This window comes from Phyllostomus hastatus, unplaced genomic scaffold (genome assembly GCF_019186645.2).
Source record: "Phyllostomus hastatus isolate PE091 unplaced genomic scaffold, TTU_PhHast_1.1 phas_scaffold_585, whole genome shotgun sequence".
Taxonomy (NCBI): Eukaryota; Metazoa; Chordata; class Mammalia; order Chiroptera; family Phyllostomidae; genus Phyllostomus; species Phyllostomus hastatus.
The window spans coordinates 25,942,410-25,962,607 of NW_025334037.1; the positions used below are offsets into that span (position 1 = coordinate 25,942,410).

General features: G+C 44.1%; 1 protein-coding gene across 2 annotated transcripts in view; it reads left to right on the forward strand.

The window, feature by feature from the left end:
- Window positions 1–19,744, forward strand: part of TTC17 (tetratricopeptide repeat domain 17) — a 96,805-nt gene extending 77,061 nt beyond the window's left edge. For both annotated transcript variants that reach the window (XM_045825525.1, XM_045825526.1), the window contains 4 exons: window positions 1,425–1,508; window positions 14,837–14,956; window positions 16,592–16,735; window positions 18,573–19,744. In XM_045825525.1, coding sequence (XP_045681481.1) covers window positions 1,425–1,508; window positions 14,837–14,956; window positions 16,592–16,735; window positions 18,573–18,704 — 480 coding nt within the window. In that variant the 3' untranslated portion in view covers window positions 18,705–19,744. The remainder of the gene's footprint in view (window positions 1–1,424; window positions 1,509–14,836; window positions 14,957–16,591; window positions 16,736–18,572) is intronic.
- The last annotated feature ends 454 nt before the right edge of the window (window positions 19,745–20,198 follow it).

Below are 20,198 nucleotides of genomic sequence, written 5' to 3' on the forward strand. Positions count from 1 at the left end.
CAAAGGTGATTTTAGTTTGGGGAAGAGCCAGAAGTCATAGGACCCCAAATCTGGGATATAGGGGAACTGAGTCACCTGGGGGATTTGATGTTTCACCAAAAACCTCTGCATGAGACGTGATGCATGAGCGGGCACATTGTCCTAATAAAGCTGCCAGTCACCAGTTGCCCACAGCTGTGGCTGTTTTCATCATATTGCATCTCTCGACTGACAAAAAACACTGAGGTAGTCCTCCTTATTAAATTTTTGGCCTGGAGGGGCATACTCGTGATGGACAACACCTTCCCAGTGGGAAAGCACAGTTAACATGGTGTTGATCATGTTGTGACTTTGCCACGATTTCTTCAGGCATGGAGAACCGAGCGACTTCCATTGGGACAACTGGACCTTCATTTCCAGACCATAGCCATAGACCCACAGTTCTTCTCTGGTTATGACCTTCTTGAGGAAATCTGGTTCATTGGTAGCAGTTTGAATCAAGTCATTAGCAAGTGCAGCACAATGTTCCTTCTGCTCTGGTAGCAGGAGCTGTGGAATGAAATTTGCCATGACGTATTTCGTGCCAAGATCCTGCATCAAAATCTCGGACACGGTAGTTTTTGGAATCCCCAGATCAGCTTCTCATTCTCACACTGTCACTTGCCAATCTTTATTGATTGCAGCCTGTACATGTTCAACGTGCTCAGCTATTCTGCTTGCTGCAGACCTTCCAGAACATGGATTGCTTTCAACAGATTCTCAACCATCTTTGGAGCATTTGTGCCACACTTTTATTTGCGCTGCACTCATTGCATTCTCCCCAAAAGCCTTCTGAATCATCCAAATAGCTTCTGTAGAGGAATGTTTAAGCTTAATGCAAAACTTGATGCAGATTTGTTGCTCCACTCACTCAGTTATTTTGAATGTGGTGGGCACACAGTACACATGCTCACTCAACGGTGTCTCCAGCCCCCACTGATTACTACAGCGAAGTCATTGTTGTTCACACATGAGCGTTCCAGTCCACTCTCCTTGGCTGCCAGGTTACATCCATGTTCTCCTTACATTAACAGGAACAAATATAAGGACCAAACCATTCTCCTTATATTAACAGTGGTTGGACTCTTTCCGGACAGACCTTGTATATGGAAAGATATTATTGGTTGTGTCTGGGTGACAAGATTACAGTCAGTTTCTATTTTCTTTATTTTCTCATGTTGCTGTAATGAATGTGATTTACATGTCTGTAATTTTTGTTAACTGGGAGAAGACTAAAGAAAGGGAAGATATACTAGCCCTAAACAAGTCTGACCAATGGGACTACAGGACTTACCCCAGAGAAGTAACTTGCTTTTGTGGGGAGAGCCCAGCTCGGGGTCAGCAGTGCTGCCTGGACCCCGCCTCACTTCCACTCCTCTAATCTACCGCCTTCCTCCCTGTACCAGGTGTTACAAAACCTTGGCAAAAACCAATATCCACAGCAGTCACTTGAACAGATTGGCACCCGAATTGCCAAAGTTTTGGAAAAGGTAAGTCACCCTGTAGGAAAGCTGGGAACTGTTTCCTACCTTCTAACTTTTCCAAATTTATTTGTCATGACGTGGCTCTAACCTCTCCTGTTAGGTACTTAGCACTTGGTAACTAAACAGATAACGTGAAACCGATAACCCCACATGGAGTATCCCAATCACTTTTCCGTTACTTTTCCCATCCCTTGGTTAGTATTGAATAGGTTTTGCTTCTTTACTTACTTTCTGTGATGAAAGCCACCTGATCAGTTTTCTCTTCTTTACTCCAGCGTGGGTGTACAGAGGTGGTGGTCCTGGGAACCGTGGATTCTAGGTATATGAAATAAGCCAGATGTTCTTCTCATGGTGAAGAATATTTGGTATTTCAGATTGTCGGATGGGAAATACATTTTTAAACACCTTTCTCTCTTAAAGTCGTGAAACAAAATATTTATAAAACTGCATTTTCATACAGCCTACTAACTAAACAGAAAATATAACTAAGAGTTTCTAATACAATTGATCTGCCTCTGTGTGATATTTATGTAAAGAGGAAGGTTTTTTATATTAAAATTAATTACTTTATGGTTCCATATCTCTCCACTTGATTGCTGTATAATACTGAAGAATATAGTGATTAAGAAAATCAACTCAGCTTCCAATCTGACACCTGGCAGTATGGTCGGGATAGGATAACCCCATCAGTTTAAAAGTGAGGAAGTGGAAAGGAAACACAAAGTAGTCACTGTCTGGTGTCAGTTCTGAAATCCATCAGGACCTATGTCACCCCAGTCCCAGAGTAGGGACTATTCTGGGCAGTTGAGAGAGTTTCATTTTCTAACCCTACAAGTAGCTTGAAAATATTTTTTCCAAATTCTGCTTAAAAATTACACAGCTCCCCATTTAGTTCTCTTTTTTAATGCCATATTATAAATGATTTTTTAAAAACCGTTTGTCAGCTTTCAGCATTCTTCCTCAAGTCTTCTTCACCAGGCCCACAACTTTGTTAGGTATTTTTTCTATGTTGCAAGACACAGCCACACTATTTGTTTTGCCCATGGACAACAAGACCATTTTGCCAGCCTCCAATAGCGAGGTCCTTGGGGCTCATCCAGCCTCCTTTGATGGTCTCGTGGCTACTCCTTAGCAAATGTCTGCAGCCCCTTTCCAAAACTGATGCCACATGTTTTAGTTCTCTGTTATGGCCACATTCCATTCTTGATACCAAATACTATTTCAGTTATCTATTTCTGCCTTAAAAACCACCCCCAAAATTTACTGACTTAAAACCATTAGCTCAAGATTCTGCAGTCTGAGTGGAGCTCAGCTGGACATTTCTGATGGTCTCACTTGGCATCATTTATGCACCTGCAGACATGTGGTGACTGCTCTGAGACTGTCCACGAAAGCAGGCTTTACCCACATGTCCGGTGCCTTACCCAGAGTGGCTGGAGTAGCTGGAGCACAGCTGGGAACGTTCTCTCTCCACGTAGTCTCTCCAGCTGTGCAGCTGGCCCTTTGTGCATGGTGGCTGCGGGCTCTGCGAGGGGGAGAGCAGTGGTGACAGAAATTATGGGGCCCATCTTTAATCTGTCACAGTTCCCTTCAAAGGAGGACCAAGGCTGACAGCTTCTCAACAGAAATTATGGAAAGCAGAAGCCAACGTAACGACATCTTTAAAGCTAGAAGAAGAAAACGACAAGCCTAGGATTCTATAGCAGCCAAAACACCCTCCAAATACTAAAAGTGAAATACAGATGTGTTCAAACAAACAGGAAATCAGAGGATTTGGCACCAGTAGACCTGCACCGAAATAAGACTTAACGGCAGTTTTTCAGGAAAATAGTCCCAGACAGAAATATGAACATGCGAGAGGGAATAAAGAGCACTGGAAAGGAAAATATAAATGAACAGTGATGATATACAGCAGTTAACTGTAGAGCTTCAGTTTCATAGATGGTGAAATTCATGGTAACAGCAACAAATGATGGGAGGGAAGTAAATGGATTTTAAAGTCCAAAGCTTTAATTGGTATCAGCCAAGTAGTTAAGTGATAATCTGTATGTTTTAAGGTATAGTCTAACTACTAAAAATGGTTTTAAAATGTAATTTAATTGAAGGGAAATGGAGCAATGTAAAAAACATTTGATTAATTCAAAGAAGTGCAAAAGAACAATAAAAATAGAACACAAATAAATGAAATTAGACCACCAACTTACATCATACACAAAAATAAACTCAACATGGATAAAAGACTTAAATGTAAATCATGATGGCAGAAAAGCCCTAGAGGAGAACGTAGGAAAATTTCAGATATCCCACGCAGCAGTATTCTCACCAATATGTCCCCTAGGGCAAGGAATATAAAGGAAAGAATAAACAAATGGGACTGCATCAAATTAAAAAGCTTCTGCACAGCTAAAGAAAACATCAGCAAAATGGAAAGGGAACCAACTGTATGGGAAAATATATTTACCAATGATACCTTGGACAAGGGTTTAATCTCCAAAATATATAAAGAATTCACATGACTCAACACCATGAAGACAAACAATTCAATTAAAAAATGGACAAAGGACCTGAACAGACGCTCCTAAGGCAGACAAACAGAGTTCACATGGACAAATGAAAGGATGTTCAACATAACTGGCCACCAGAGAGATGCAAATTAAAACCACAATGAGGTACCACTTCACACTGTTGAGGATGGCCATCATCAACAAACAACAAGTGCTGGCACAGTTGCAGAGAAAAAGGAACCCTAGTACACTGTTGGTGGGAATGCAGACTGGTGCAGCCACATGGGAAAGCGGTATAGAGTTTTCTCAAAAAACTAAAAATGGAATTGCCTTTTGATCCAGTGATTCCACTGCTGGGATTATACTCTAAGAACCCCGAAACACCAATTCAAAAGAACCTATGCACCCAGTGTTCATAGCAGCACTATTTATAATAGCCAAGTACTGGAAACAGTCTAAGTGCCCATCAGTAAATGAGTTGATCAGAAAACTATGATACATTTACACAATGGAATTCTATGCAGCAGAAGAAAAAAAAAAAAAAAGAAGGAACTCCTGTCCTTTGCAACAGCATGAATGGAACTGGAGGGCATTATGCTAAGTGAAATAAGCCAGGCAGTGAAAGACACATACCATTTGATCTCACCTTTGAGTGGAACCTAATCGACAAAACAAACAAACAAGCAAAAAAAAAAAAAAAAAGAACCAGACACATGGAAATAAAGAAAGATCTGACAGTGACCAGAGGGGAGGGTGATAACAGGATAAGAAGAGAAAGGGTCAAGTCAAGGACATGTACAAAGGACCATGGTCAAGGACAATGGGGTGGAGATTTTCTCTGGGAGCGGGTGTTAGGACACGGAAGAGCAATAGGGGAAAAATGGGGACAAATGTAACTGAACAACAATAAAAGAAAACCTTGTGAATTTAAAAAGTAAATAATATAACATAGTAAATACAAAGCCAAGTTTGTCAGTAGTTAAAAAGAAAAGATTATATAGAATAATGATTTGGGACTTTGGTCAAGATGGCAGTGTAGGCAGACCTGTCTCATCAAAAGTACATCACATCAAAATTACAACTAAAATGTAGAACAACCATCACTCAGAACCATCAGAAATTTAATTGAATGAGTCTAACAACTGCTTAATTAAACTATATCCATTCAGATATGGTGCAGACATGGAATGGGCTGGTCCCACACCCGCATGTGGTGGATGAAAATTTGGGAAGGATGTCCCAGGAGTGAGGAGCCCAGCCCTGCACCAGGCCTCCCAGCCCAGGCTTCCAGTGCCAGGAAGATAAATCCCCACAACTTCTGGCTGCAAAAACCAGCCGGGATTGAGTCAGTGGAAGAAACTTCTAGACCCCCAGGCAGTTCCTCTTAAGAACCCACACACAGACTCACCTACTCAGACTCACTCGCTCTGGGCTCCAACACTGAGGTAGAAGCTTGAAAGAAACCAGTGGCATACTGGGAGAAATAGCAGTGTCTGGCATCAAGGTGAGCAGAGTCCATTGTCTCTTTTCTTAGCCCTTCCCCCACAGAGCCACTGACCCTGAGAGCTAGTGCTGGATCTGAGATTTCATCAACCTGGCCAGCACTGTTGGACCCACCTTGGAGAGCCCCAGAAACTCTATCCCATCCAATTTACGGGCCCACCCAAGCTGCTTTTCCAAATGAATGGCTGGTCTTGGCCCCTGCTTCACAACTTCCTAAATCCTCTCAAATAAGCACTGCCTGGCCTCGGTGAGCCCCAGGCCCAGCACTAGCAGCAGCCAGCCTGGGTTCACAGCTTGGCTTCACCCAGGAATCTCGAAGCTCAGCACAAGTAGCAGCCATCTCATATTGCTTTATAGTTCAGTGGCCCCAGACAAAACACAAGTGGGGGCTGATCTTGGCCTGCATCACCTGGGAAAGATGAAGGCCAGTGCACCCAGTGGACAGCTGTAGACCACATCGGAGCACCACCACCCTGTCCCTGCACAGCTGATCCTCCGTGGAGGATGATGGTTGGTGGTATGTGGTCACAGCCAATCCTTGCAGCTTACTGGCCTGGGTAAATCCCACCCATTGATGTGCCAACAGCAACCAAGGCTCAACTACAAGAGGAGGCTGTATTCAGTCAACATGGAAGGCGCACCTCAAGTTCCCAACTTGAGTGATAAAGGAGGCTGTGCCACTGGACCCTGTAGGACACCTACTGCATTAGGCCACACTGCAAAGACACAGAGTCAAAGCAGCTCTATCTAATACACAGACACAAACACAGGGAGGCTGCCAAAATGAGGAGACAAAGAAACATGGCCCAAAATGAGGAGACAAAGAAACATGGCCCAAATGAAAGAACAGATCAAAACTCCAGAAAAAGAACTAAACATAATGGAGATAAGCAGTCTATCCGGTACAGAGTTCAAAATACTGGTTATAAGGATGCTCAAGGAACTTAGTGACAACCTCAACAGGATAAAAAAAGATCATGTCAGAAACGAAAGAAACACAGACTGAAATAAAGAACAATTTACAGGGAAACAACTGGAGAGTTGATGAAGCTGAGAATCAAATCAATGATTTGGAATATAAGGAAGCAAAAAAAAAACAACCAATCAGAACAACAAGAAGGAAAAAAAGAATCCAAAAAAATGGAGGATAGTATATGCAGCCTCTGAGACAACTTCAAGTGGTCCAACATTCACATTATAGAGGTTCCAGAAGGAAAAGAGAAAAAGCAAGAAATTGGATACCATCTGAAAAAATAATGAAAGGAAACTTCCCTAAGTTGACGCAAGAAATAGGCAAGTGCTGGAGGCACAGAGTCCCACACAAGATGGATGCAAAGAAGCCCACTCCAAGACAAATCATAATCAAAACGCTAGAGATTAAAGATAAAGAGAGAATCTTAGAAGCAGCAAAAGACAAGCAGTTACCTACAAGAGAGTTCCCATAAGAATGTCAGCTGATTTCCCAAAAGAAACTTTGCAGGCTAGAGGGGATTGCCAAGAAATATTCAAAGTCATGAAAAGCAGGGACCTACAGCCAAGATTGCTCTACTCTTTGAAGCTCTCATTTAGAATCAAAGGGCAGTTAAAGAAATTCCCACACAGGAAAAACTAAAGGAGTTCATCATCACTGCATTATTACTGCATTTTACCTTGTATAATGAGCACTGTTTGCCCAAATATTTGAAGAAAAATAAGTATGTTCATTATCCATGGGTAGTACTAGAACCTGAAGTGCACGTTATACATGGGAGCACATGATACATGGCAGAATGTGGTATATGAAATGTTAAAGGGACTTATTTAAGAAAAATAAGAAGGAAGGGCAGATAAAGTGTTTTCCAGATAAGGTCAGGTTAAAGGAGTTCATTATCACCAAGCCTTTGTTATATAAAATGTTAAAGGGACTTATCTAAGAAAAAGAAGATAAAAAATATGAACAATAAAATGACAACAAATTCACAACTATCAGCAAATGAACCTGAAAAAAAAAACTAAGTAAACAATTAGAACAGGAATAGGATCACATAAACGAAGATCACATGGAGGGTTATCAGTGTGGGAGAGGAGGGGAAGAATGGGAGAAAAGGTACAGCAATTGAAGCATAATTGTTGAGTGTGGGCGTTCGAACCAAAGGGTCACTGTTTCAGTTCCCAGTCAGGGCACATGCCTGGGTTACAGTCCATGTCCCCAGTAGAGGGCACATGAGAGGCAACCACACATTGTCCCCCTTCCTCCTTTCCCTTCTCTCTAAATATAAATAAAAATCTTTTTTTTTTTTTAAGCATAATTGGTAGGTACAAAATAGACAAGGGGAAGTTAGGAATACTATAGGAAGGGGAGAAACCAAAGAACTTATGTAGAACCCATGGTCGTGAACTAAGGTCAGGAGAAGTGCTGGAGGGAGAGGGGTACAGCGTGGATGGGGATAAAGGAGAGAAGACTAAATGGGACAACTGTAATAGCATAATAAAAAATACTTAAAAAGGAGATCAAAATTATGAACAATAAAATGGCAAAAAAAATACATATCTGTCAACAATTTGAATCTAAAAGACAAACTAAGCAAACAAGAAAAGAGACAGAATCATGGGTATGGCTAGCCCTTTGATGGTTCCCAGATGGGAGGAGGGTGTGGGGGAATAAGTGAAGAGGTAAGGGGGTTAAGAAGTACAAAGAGGTAGCTATGGAATAGCCGTGGGGACGTAAAGTACAGTGTGGGAAATGGAGTACCCAAAGGATTTATGCACATGACCTGTGGACGTGCACAGTGGCAGGGGGATTGCTGGAGGGGGGGGGGGGGGGTACTTGGTGGAGAGGGGCAATGGGACAAGAGTCAGGACAACTATAATAGCATAATCAATAAAATATAATTTAAAAAGAAAAAAGATTATATAATTTAGTATAGAATAGATTTTTTTAATCCAACTATGTACTGCTTATAAGAAACATTTTAAATATTAGGTACAGTGGATTGAAAGTACAAAGCAGAAAATAATTCCATGCATACAATTTTTTTAAAAAGCTGGTATGGCTACACTCTCATTAGAAAAAGTAAACTTGGAAGCAGCAAGCATTACTAAAGTCAGAAGGGCTAAAATGAAAGGTTGATAATGGTAAATGTTAGTGATGGTACAAATATGCTAATAGTAGACATTGGGCACAAAAAAACAGTGCACAGTGAATGATCCCAGCTCTGAAATTGTAGCACAGGCAAAAGTAACCTACGGTTATAGAAATCAGATCAGCGATTGCTTCATGGGCGGAACAGGTTGCCTAGGAAGCAGTTTGAAAGGACTTTCTGGAGTATTGGAAATTTTCTGTCTTCAAATAATAGTCAAAAACTAAATGTTACACTTAAGAGCTGAGTATTTCTCTCTGTGTAAATTATACCTGTTTTCTTTTTAATGAAGTTTAAATAAATACTTCAGACCACCCAAAACTGAAAGATGCATATTACCAACAGACTTGCTCTGAAAATCACTAGGGAGATTATTTTAGGCAAAGGGAGAACTATCCCAACTGAGATGGAAACTCAGAAATACAGGAGAGAGTGAAGACCAACAGGACGGGTAAATATTAAATATAAAATAGTATGACTATACAAAATAATAGCAGTGGTGTCTTCTGAGGTTAAAATCCATGACAACAGTAACTCTCAAGGTGGAAGGGAGCTGCACTGACCACCGCAGGGAGCCTTGTGTCCGGGCAGGCGCTCCACGCCCCTGGGGGTTGCACTCAGAAGGACCGTGGGGAGGAAGCCAGAACAGGACCAGGTGCGTACCTCCCTAGACAAGTGTGGCCTTGAAAACACAACTAGACAAAGGCATCGTGAGAAAGAAAATTATAGGTTAATCTCATTGGTGAATTTTTTAGGTATCAAAACCATTAGCAGAATACTAACAGACTGAATCCAGTGGCATTATTTTAAGGTGCAGCTTGACCAATTTGGGTTTATCCAAGAAATATAAAAGTGATTTAACTCTTGAAAAATCTTACATTTGCCAAATTAAAGAAAAAAAATTATGAAGTCATTTCATTAGATTACACTTGATAGAATACTATTTATGATGTAAAGCTCATGCAAATTAGAAGAGACAACTTCCTTAATCTGATTAGAATAATCAGCAAAACATCTACATCAAAGATGATTCTTAACAGGGGAAATATTTAAAATAATTCTTTGAAATCAGGAAAAAAGATTGTGCACCAACCATCACTTCTTTTCAGCCTTGCACTGATGGTAGGTCCTAGCAAATACAATCAAGACAAAGAATATTCAGAAATAACATAATTATCTACATGGCAAACCCAAAAGAATCTACAAATTGTTAGCAATAACATTTTTACCAAGATGGCTGCCTGCAAAGTCAGTAAATAAAAGTAAATGTGCACTTCTGTACGGCAGCAAAAATTATAAGTTCCCAATAATAAATTGAACAAAAAATTTTGTAAGATTTTATGCAGGAAGCAATAAAACCTTATTGAAAGGCATTTTCAACGACCGAAGTAAGCAGGTAGATAGTGTTCATGGGTAAGAGGACACATGTCATAAGCATGTCAGCCTTCTCCCGTTTGATTAGTATAGAGTCATTGCTATTATTATTTTAAAAACCAACAATATCTTTATGGCATTTGAGAAGTATATCTTTCCATTTACATGGAAGGATAAGAAATAGGCATGATACCCTTGAAAAGAATAAGGTTGTGAGAATTGCCTGTTATAAAAATTATAAAACATTATGCCATTAGATCAAGAATAAACTGAAGACACTAGCAGAACTACGTGGAAAGACCAGAACAGGCTCATACGTACAACTGTGAAAGATCAGTGGGAAGAAGAGGACTGTTTAGGAAGCTGTGCTGGCATGATTACTTAATCTCAGTCCTTACTTCGCATCTCACACAAAAAATCAATTCCATGTGAATTAAGTATCAAAAACTCAGGTATCAAAAACTCAGCTCTAAAAATTAGAGTAAAATGTGGGAGATACTCTCTCTGGCCTTACAGTACAAAAAGGTTTTTTAAAGAAGAGAATAAAAACATTACATATAAAGAAAATGTTAATAAGTTCAACTACACTCGAGTTTAAGTTTTTTTAAATTAAGGATGTTTTGCCCTGACACGTGCGACTTGGTTGGGCGTAGTCCTGCAGAGCGAAAGGTCTCCAGTTCAGTTCCGGTTGGGGTGCTTGGCTGGGTTATGGGTCCAGTCCCTGGCTGGGGCACGCACGAGGGGCATCAGATTGATGTTTCTTTCCTGCATCAGTGTTCCCCTCCCTCCCTTTCTCCCTACCATCCCCTCTCTAAAAATAAAGAAATAAAATCTTGTTTAAGATGTTTTTAAATTAAGGAGGTAAGCCTGAATGGGAGAAAATATACATAACACCCTTAACCTACAAGGATTAATGTGTAGAACATAATAAATAAAATTATGAGAAAGGTAAATGATAAAAATGCATAAAAAATATTAGCAGATATTTCTTAGCAAAAAAGGTATATATGATCATAATACACAAAAAAACAATTCTCAATTTCATTAATAATCAGGAAATGCAAACTAAAACCCCTACTGATAATAACCAAGGATTAGAAGGGAAGTTGATTAAGGGGTGCTTTTAAGCATTGCTGATGGGATGGCAAATAGTCAGCACCTTTCGGAAACCTTGGCATTATCTTGTTAGGTCGGATGTTTGCATATCCTGTGACCCAGCAGTTTCACTCTGAGGTACTCTAGACTAAGAAATTGTACATCTATTTGCAACAGCAGATTTAAAAACAGGAAAGGATGCAAGCCCCTATCTACAGGATATGAGTAAGTACATTATAGTATATTCCCTTGATGGATATTTAATTGTGTGGCAAGGAAATTGAACTAAAGCTACATACTACATGGATGAATCTTTGAAATGGTGTGTTGAGTAAAAATCCCAAGACCCAGTAGACTGCTTAAATGTATTTCACCGTTTCTATAATGCACAGGAAGAAGTAAACTTTAAGTATTACACTGTTGAAGCAAATGTGTGTAAGTGATAGACTAGTGTTTATACAGTGGACTGGTAAACATGGCGTTTAGGGCGTGTGTGCCCCTGGAGGAAGGCCAGGGGCTGCAGTGCATGAGAACACAAGGGAGATGCAAGCTCATTCTTTGATAGGGTGGCAGTTTGGGGGATGTTTGTCCTTTTGTGCTTCACAGCGTAAGTATGTTTTATATAATTACATGCTATGTGTGTAATTACACAAATACGTTCTTTTGTATGTGTCAAATACTGGCAGTAAAGGAAGGTAATTTTATTTTTTAATAAAGAATCCTTTGGGGAAGCCAGTCAGGGGGTCCAGTCACTAAGAAGGAGGAGCAAGTGAGGCTGGCTTCAGATCTCTCCGCCGCAGCGTCCTTGCCAAGAGGCGGTAGAGCAGTGCTGACGTGTCATTCCCGGAGGGAACGAGCCGCGGTTTTGTACCCAGTCAGCAGTCCTTCGGGGTTGAAGGCTGCAGGCAGAGTTTTGAACACACACGACTGTATTAGTTTGCTAGGGCTGCCATAACAAAAATACCACAGACTGGGTGGCTTCAACAGTAGAAATTTATCTTTCCACAGTTCTGGAGGCTGCAAGACGAGATCCAGGCACCAGGAGGGTTGGTGTCCTCTGAGTCCTCTCTTTGGCCTGTAAACGACTGTCTGCTTGACGCCTCTTCACGTGTCATCCCTTGTACACGCGACCCCGGCGTGTGTCTCTTCTGTGCATCCTTCACACACATCCACTCAGATTGCATTAGGGTGCCATAGAAATGGTCTCATTTCAACTTAATCACATCTTTAAAGATCTTATCTCCAAATACAAGTTACATTCTGAGGTACTAGTACTAGAGGTTGAGACCTCAAGTACGAATTTTGGGGGGAACACACATCAGCCCATAACAGTCTCGTTCCTGTGGATTCCTGTTGAGGAGACTACTTGAAAATGAACATCAGCCCGGGCTGGTGTGGCTCTGGATTGAGCGCAGGCCTGCAAACCAAAGGGTTGCTGGTTTGATTCCCAGTCAGGGCACATGCCTGGGTTGCAGGCCAGGTCCCCAGTAGGGGGCGTGTGAGAGGCAACCACACATTGATGTGTCTCCCCTTCCCTTCCCCTCTCTCTAAATAAGTAAATAAATACAATCTTTTTTTAAAAAGAATTTGAACATCAGCCAACCAGGAGATGACTGGGGAAACCACAGAAAAGCTTGTGTCCGTGATCAATGAACATACTTAACTGTAAAACTAACACAGAAACCAAAGCTGGGAAATAAGATGACGGGACAAAATAAATTCTAAATGCCCTAACAATGAAGAATGATAAAATTACAAAAAAAAATTAGGCTGGAGAAGAGAAATAAGCTAGGAAGCATGGAAAGTTTTCTGATCGCCTCATCTGTAATTGCTGGGAGTTAGAGGCCATCCATTAAAAAAGGCACATGAAACAGGAAAGTCCAAAATTAGACGTGAATTAAATGCTAGGATGTTGTCTACAGTAAAGGCAGCATCTTAGTGTGGGGAGAGATGAATTGTTCATTAAATATTGGGACAACTTAGTAGCCAACTGGAAAGAAAAAAATGGAGCCCTGTCATTTACACCAAGTTAAATTTCAAATGGATCAAAAATACAAGTGTGAAAAGTTAAACTATAAAAGTTATGTAAAATTCCTTGGTAATCTTGAAGTAAGCAAGACCTTTCTAATTACAACTGAAATTCCAGGAGTCATCGGAGATAAATTAATAAACTGGACTGTGTAGGAATCAAAACCCACATCACACAAGCATCGTAAGTCCAAAGGTGGACCTCAGAAAGCTGAAGGAATGTACCTGTGAGTCATATCGCAGGCCCTGGACTAATCTTCCTGACATACCAAGAGCTTTCTCAAACAGATAAGGTGAAAACCTCACAGAAAAATACAAAAGGATGTCCAGTATGAAAGGACCAGCTCCACTCATAAGAAGAAATGCAGATTTAAACCCCCTTTGTCGCTGTCAGTTGTTGCTGTCAAAGGTCCAAGGGTTTGGTGACACCAGGGAGGCTACAGGAAGCAGGGGTGCGTTTCTGGTGGGAGGACAACGTGTCACAGTCCTGTGGGGGACTACGTGGGATGTCCCTTGTTGTAGCATTCCACACCGGAAATGTGTCCTGCAAATGCACCTGCACAAATGCAGAGTTACACCTGGACGGGTCATCAACACAGCATTGCAATAGTAAAAACTGGGGAGAGGAATATTCGTTAATAAGGATCTAGTTTAGTAAATAATGGCGCACCTGTACAATGAAATACTATACAGTTGAAAAGAGAATGATGGAGGAAAATCTCCAAGGGGTAATGTTTAGTGAGAAAAGCCAAATGCAGGTGACTGTTGCCTCTTATATATGTAGTAAGGAATGTAAGAAGAGTGGGAGCATAAGTCTGTATTCATAATTTCTTGTATAAAACAGAAAACCCTAGAAGGTGGCATAAGAAACTAAAACTAGTGTTTACTGATGCACAATAGAGACATGGGTAGGAGACTTTTCACAGCATAACTTTGTATAATTTCCAGGTTTTGAAATATGTAATGAGTTAGCTGTTCAAAAAGTTAAGTAAATTTAAATTACAAAGAACATGAAGCCCTGGCCGGTGTGGCTCAGTGGATTGAGCGCCAGCCTGCAAACCAAAGGGTGGCTGGTTAGATTCCCAGTCAGGGCACATGCCTGGGTTCCTGGCCAGGTCCCCAGTTGGGGGCATGCAAAACACAACTGATCTATATGTCTCACACATCAATGTTTCTCCCTCTCTTTCTCCTTCCCTTCCTCTCTCTCTAAAAAGTAAATCTTTAAAAAGAAAAGAACATGGACATGAACTATACGTCTGCTATTTAGTAGTGGAGTGTATTTGGACAAGATACTCAACCTCTCTGATTCATAGTTTTCTCAACTCTAAAAAGGATAAAATAATAGAACCAAGCTCATAAGATTGTTATTAGGATTAATGAGAGGATGAACACCAGAAATGTATTGTGCAAATGTAGAGTTACATGCAGGGTGCCAACACCTAGTAAATACTCAGTTAAATGGTTATTAATTCATGGGTTTTTGTGTTTTGTGGGTTTTTTTTTTTTTTCATTTTAGAGGAAGAAAAACATTGATTTATTATTCCACTATGTGTATTCATTGGTTGATTCTTGTATGTGCCCTGACCAGGGATCGAACCTGCAACCTTGGCATATCAGGACGCCAAGGCCCAGGGCCTCACGTTATTGTTCTTGACCTTGGTAGAAAATTAGTATGTTAAGACCTCAGCTGTAGTTGGCCATTCCTCTGCAGAACCAGACATCCTGGGTCCTCTCCAGCATGGCTGCCCTCTACTGGAGGGTGAAAGGCCAAGGCAAGAAGGCCATCGACTGCCTGCGGCAGGCCCTCCACTACGCGCCACACCAGATGAAGGTGAGTGGGACTCCGGCGGTGCGAATTTCTGTCCCTGGGTCCTTCCCATTGCCTAGTGGGTTATTCAGAGGTTTCAGCCTAGCCAGTAGAATGGCAAAAGCCTAGGACAGGGCAGAAGAAGGTGTGGTCGCCCTTATGCCAGCACCACAAGCCCGGGAGTTATGCCCACTGGCATGCCCTCTCTGCCTCAGCACACTGGAACGTGCGGGAGGGGCCTCAAGATCGCCCTGAGAGATCACACCCTGCAGTGCCCCTTCTACTGCAGGCGGGCCACCGCTCCAGGATTCGTTCTGCGTCTAGCTAACCTCCTGGGCCCGGAGGCCTGTTGTACATTATTTGCTTATACTCCTGACTTAAGCTTGCTTCCAGACTCAGAAACAAGCAAACTTCCATTCCTTCACATACATCAGCTACTTCCTGTTCTTGGTCCGACTTCACCTTTTACATACACACCTGCACGCACCCTCCACACACAAACACAAGGCGGCTAACCCCCTGTAGGGACTTGAACATCAAGCTTTTCCAAAAAGTCAGTTATTTTTATAAATGAGAATTTACCATTTTTTAACAGAACATTTGTACCCACGTGTGCTGAGAGCTGCGTTAGACTCCAGACCTTATCCTTCCTAAGCACAGCTGAGGTCTTGTTCACAAGGGCGGGCAGCGTGGGGGGCGATGGACAGGCACGGGCTTCCCGGCCGGCCATTGCCGAGTGCCCACCGCAGCTCCGCTTCTCACTAGCTCTGCGCCCTTGGGCCAGTTATTCCACCTCCGTGACCTCTCACACTGTTGTGCACCTGCACGGGTGTCCACGTAGGACATAGACGGGTCCATTTTTCCCGTTTCTTCTGTATCTCCTCTAGAACCCAGTACAGTGCGATATAGTTGCTCAATAAATACTTTGTGATGATCATGTTGCTACTGTTTCAACCCATCATCCCATGCTCTGTACTGTCAGGCAGTAGGGAAGGGAAGGGCTGAGGCTCCAGATCGGGGATCAGAAAACTTTCTGCAAAGGGTTAGATGGTAAGGAATTTAGCAATGGCAGGGCTGATGGCCTCTGTGGCCACTACTCAGTTCTGCCATGGCAACATACAACAGCCACAAAAATACGTAAAGGAATGGGAATGATCGTGTTTTGGTAAAACATTACCAAAACAGGCAGCAGGCTGGATAGGGACCATGGGCCAAAGTTTTTCAGTCCTTGCTTCAGGCGGTACAGTGGTCGTTGCAGAAAATACTTCTCCGTGACAGCATGACCAAAGTGTGACCTGTGGACCGGCGTCAGCCCACTAACTAACTGTTACCCACCTGAAATGAGGTGAGGCGCTTGCACCAGGATGTAAACCGACGACTTCACTCAGCAGGTGGTTTGCTCAGCTAACGTTTTCGTTCCGTTTGTGCTTTGAGGCGAGACTCTGCGTGAGAGCAGGAACGCACTGGTCTAGACTCGCATTCCGGTGCGAGCTCCTCCCCCGGCACAGGCCAGCAGCATCAGCAGCCTGGCACGTCCTCCAGTTGCCCTCCCTCGCTCACCAGGAAACGTCTCCTGCGTAGTGTATGATCACAAAACCCAGGAACGAAGGCTCACACACATGTGTTCTTCCCTTCTCCCCTTTCTCCCTCCTCCCCCAGGACGTGCCCCTGATCAGCCTGGCCAACATCCTGCACAACGCCAAGCTCTGGAACGATGCCGTCATCGTGGCCACCATGGCGGTGGAGATCGCACCGCACTTCGCCGTGAACCACTTCACCCTGGGCAACGTCTACGTGGCCATGGTGAGGCTGGCGCGGGAGGGGAGAACCCCGGCTCTGCCGCTTTCTCTCCGTGCACCTCTCTGGTTTCAAAACTCATTTGACTGTGTCAGTATCCTCGGTTTCCTGTGAGTTTTGTGTCCAAAATCGCTTACTCCACCAAAGGTATATTTTACGGATAAGGGGTTTGTGAGTCTTAAAAATAGTAAGTAAATTCATCAAAGTATTTGCAACTGTGTGGTTCACTGTGAGTTGAACACTAACAGCAGAGTCAGGTGCACCTCCAGTTTCCTGGAGACACCACCCAGCGGTCCCTGCCCTCGCAGATGCACTCCTGCCCCCTGCAGGGTGGGCGGGCGCTGCCCAGTGAGTGAGCTCTCCGTGCCCTGTGCGTCGTGTTTCTCTCGCCGTGTTTTCACCTCGTTTTATGTTTTGGGGTTAAGCTTTTGTCTCTTCCCCCTCGACTAGGAGGTCCTTAGAGAAAGCACTGCTCTTCATCTCCCTGCTCCCAACACAGACAGGGTTTGGCACACAGTAGGTACTCACCAGATGTTCAGTGAGTGATGAAAACAGCACTAATTCCATGGGACACAGCTGACAGAAAATGGCACACCCATCATCCAGAACCCTTGTTCTGGTCAGAAACAAGGACTGATTTCAGAACTTAAAATCTAGGGGTCCCCCAGAAGCTGTCATAACCGAATTTAACATGAGAACCGTGCCATCCACTCCCATCTAAAACCTGGTGCCCCATCCAAGGGCTATTCCCAGGGTGCACTCGTGAAGGGTCACAGAATGAGCAGCTGCGGGCCGAGTCCCATGGGTTCTCCTTTACTTCAAAGGTAGGGAGTGTAATTTGGCCAGGGAGGTGCTGCTGAATGTAAGATTTCCCTCTCTGCTTCTTAAAACCAAGGACTCTGTTTTCGTCCCCAGCCAGTGTGAAAATTTCTGCCCCAGATGAGGATTCCTTTCTCTCTTTTGGCTCGAAGGAGTCATTCATCCAATTGGTCTGAGCTGTTCTTTGAGAGCACTGGTCTGAGGGAAAGACAAGCCCCTCAGTGTAGCAGTGATCGGTCCCAAACCACGTCCAGGTGTTTTCAACCCTCAGCTGAGGACACGGTCACACACACGGGGGGTGGGGGGAGAGAGGGCCGGAGAGAAACATCCATGTGAGAGAGAAACATCGATTATTGTCTCTCTCATGTGCCCCATCTGGGACTGAACCCACCACCCAGGGACGTGCCCTGACGGGGAATCAAACCTGCGACCCCTTCGGTGTACAGGACGATGCTCCAGCCAACTGAGCAACACCAGCCAGGGCCCTCTGCAGGTTTTCAAATGTTAGGGAGAATAGACAACTGAATCAGAATGTACAAGTCTAACTGGGATACCTGACTTGACTTCCACGTTTCCAGCTACAGTAGAATGTTCAGGCCGAGAAATAGTAAGCATTTGTCAGGCAGACTTCTAGTGGTTCCTGTGAGGGTCGAGTGGGAGGGTTTCACAGAGCACCCCGCACCGCGCTGGCACACAGCAGGTACTCGGTAGCCTTAGCTCTCCCTGTCACCGCCACGAGTGTTCCCCTGGTTGGTCAGACCTCCTCCGTAAAGTGGTCTCTCCTCTCCCTCTGCTTCTTGGGCTCTGCTGTGATTTTCTTTGTGAGCTGTAGTTGGGGATGGAGGTAGCTGTTTCTCCCCGGGCCTCAGAGTTTTTCTCAGCAGTTTAGATCCATTGAGAAGGTACTGGAGATTCTCACTGGCACAGAGGTGCTTTCTGATGGGGGATGGTGGTGGGGAGAGTCTGAATGTATCTTTGGTCTGGCGGCTGTGCCCCCTCACATCTGCCCCTTTGCCCCTCGCAGGAGGAGTTTGAAAAGGCGCTGGTGTGGTACGAATCGACTCTGAAGCTGCAGCCTGAGTTCGTCCCAGCCAAGAACCGAATCCAGACCATCCAGTGCCACTTAATGCTCAAGAAGGGACGACGCTCTCCTTAGCGCACCCCTCCTTTCTCTTTCTCTTTCTCTTCCTCTTCTCCTGCTTTTTAAAAAAAAAAAAAGAATAAGAAACCAATCATTGTCAGTATCTACTTTTAATGATGTGTGAAAAATAACTGAGTAAGACTTACAACAGGACTTTTACGTATGTGGGAATCAGTTTGTTTTCGTTTGTAAGCTCCTTCTTCCCCCAGCCAACCTCAGAAACACAGATTTCTTAAAGGAAAACGCAGCTGCATATGTTGTGTAAATACTGAGCCAAGACATTTCTGGAGCTGTGCTCTGTGTCCCAAACCTCGAGGCCCTCGGGGCTCCTCCCAGGGGCCCAGCCGGCCTCCTCCTCCTCCGTGGCGAGGACGAACCGCACGCACATCCTCTGCTTCCTGTCCAGCCTGCGCGGTCGGTGGAACCGCAGACGCCCGCCCGGTGCCCCCGGGGAGAAGCAGCGCCCCTTGCTCCCTCCCCGGATCCCCGCGCCGACCCGGTCTTGCCCATTCCGTGCTGCTACGTCACAGACGCTCAGAGGTAGCTTGCGGGGAGGAAGGGGAAAATGATTTTTAAAACAAAATATTTACAACAGCAGAATCCCTTAGGATCACCTGACCTTTGTGATGTTATTTATGTTGGGGAGGGAGGGGGGCCGAGAAGGGGAAATCGGCAGTGTACGACATCTATACCATTTGTACTTTAATTGCGAATCACAAGGACACCAATAAATCGAAATCCTATATAACAGGTTTATATATATAGAATATGTATATTTGCAGCCCTCTGCAGACTGAGTCTGTGGTGTACTAATTCTCTGTCCGCTGTGTCACCCACCTCGGAACCAGGCGTGAGCGCGGCCCCCCTCCCGGAGGCCCTCGGCCTGAGCGGCTCCGGAGAGCGGTGAGCCCTCCGGAGAGCGGTGAGCCGGGGTCGGGCGTCTCCGAACAAAGCTGTTACCTCCGGTCCCGGGAGAATCAGAAACTCCAGCCATTTGGGAATCTTCAAGGGCACACACACATACTGAGAACAAAATTAAAGTTGTTTATGAACAAGACAGGTCTGTAGTGTGGTTATTCGTTAGAAGCAGGCTGACTCGGACAGCTGGGAACCCCGCCGATGACCCTGGATCTGATCTTCTCGAGCCCTAGGCTGCCTTTCCCTCTCCTCCCGTAAGGGCAAGGGGAGTGGAGAAGCAGTGCCTCACGAGGCTTCGCAGTTGACGACCGTGTTAGCGGGAGACCTCTGACCAGGAAGGAAGCACAGTCAGCAGGTGTTCAGAGGTGGGTCTGCAGCCCACCTGACCTCCCTAGAAAAGGAAGAGTGACGTGAGCCATAACGTCACGTCCCCTCAGGTGAGCCCTCATTCGGACGTTCACCCCAGTAAGAGCCACGGAGGGCTTGGGTGAGGGTTGCGTGGGTATAAAACTGAGCCTCCCTTTTGGGACGGGACTGCCACCGAGGACAGGAGTTCTATAGACTTTTCAGGAACCGCACCAGACACTGGTG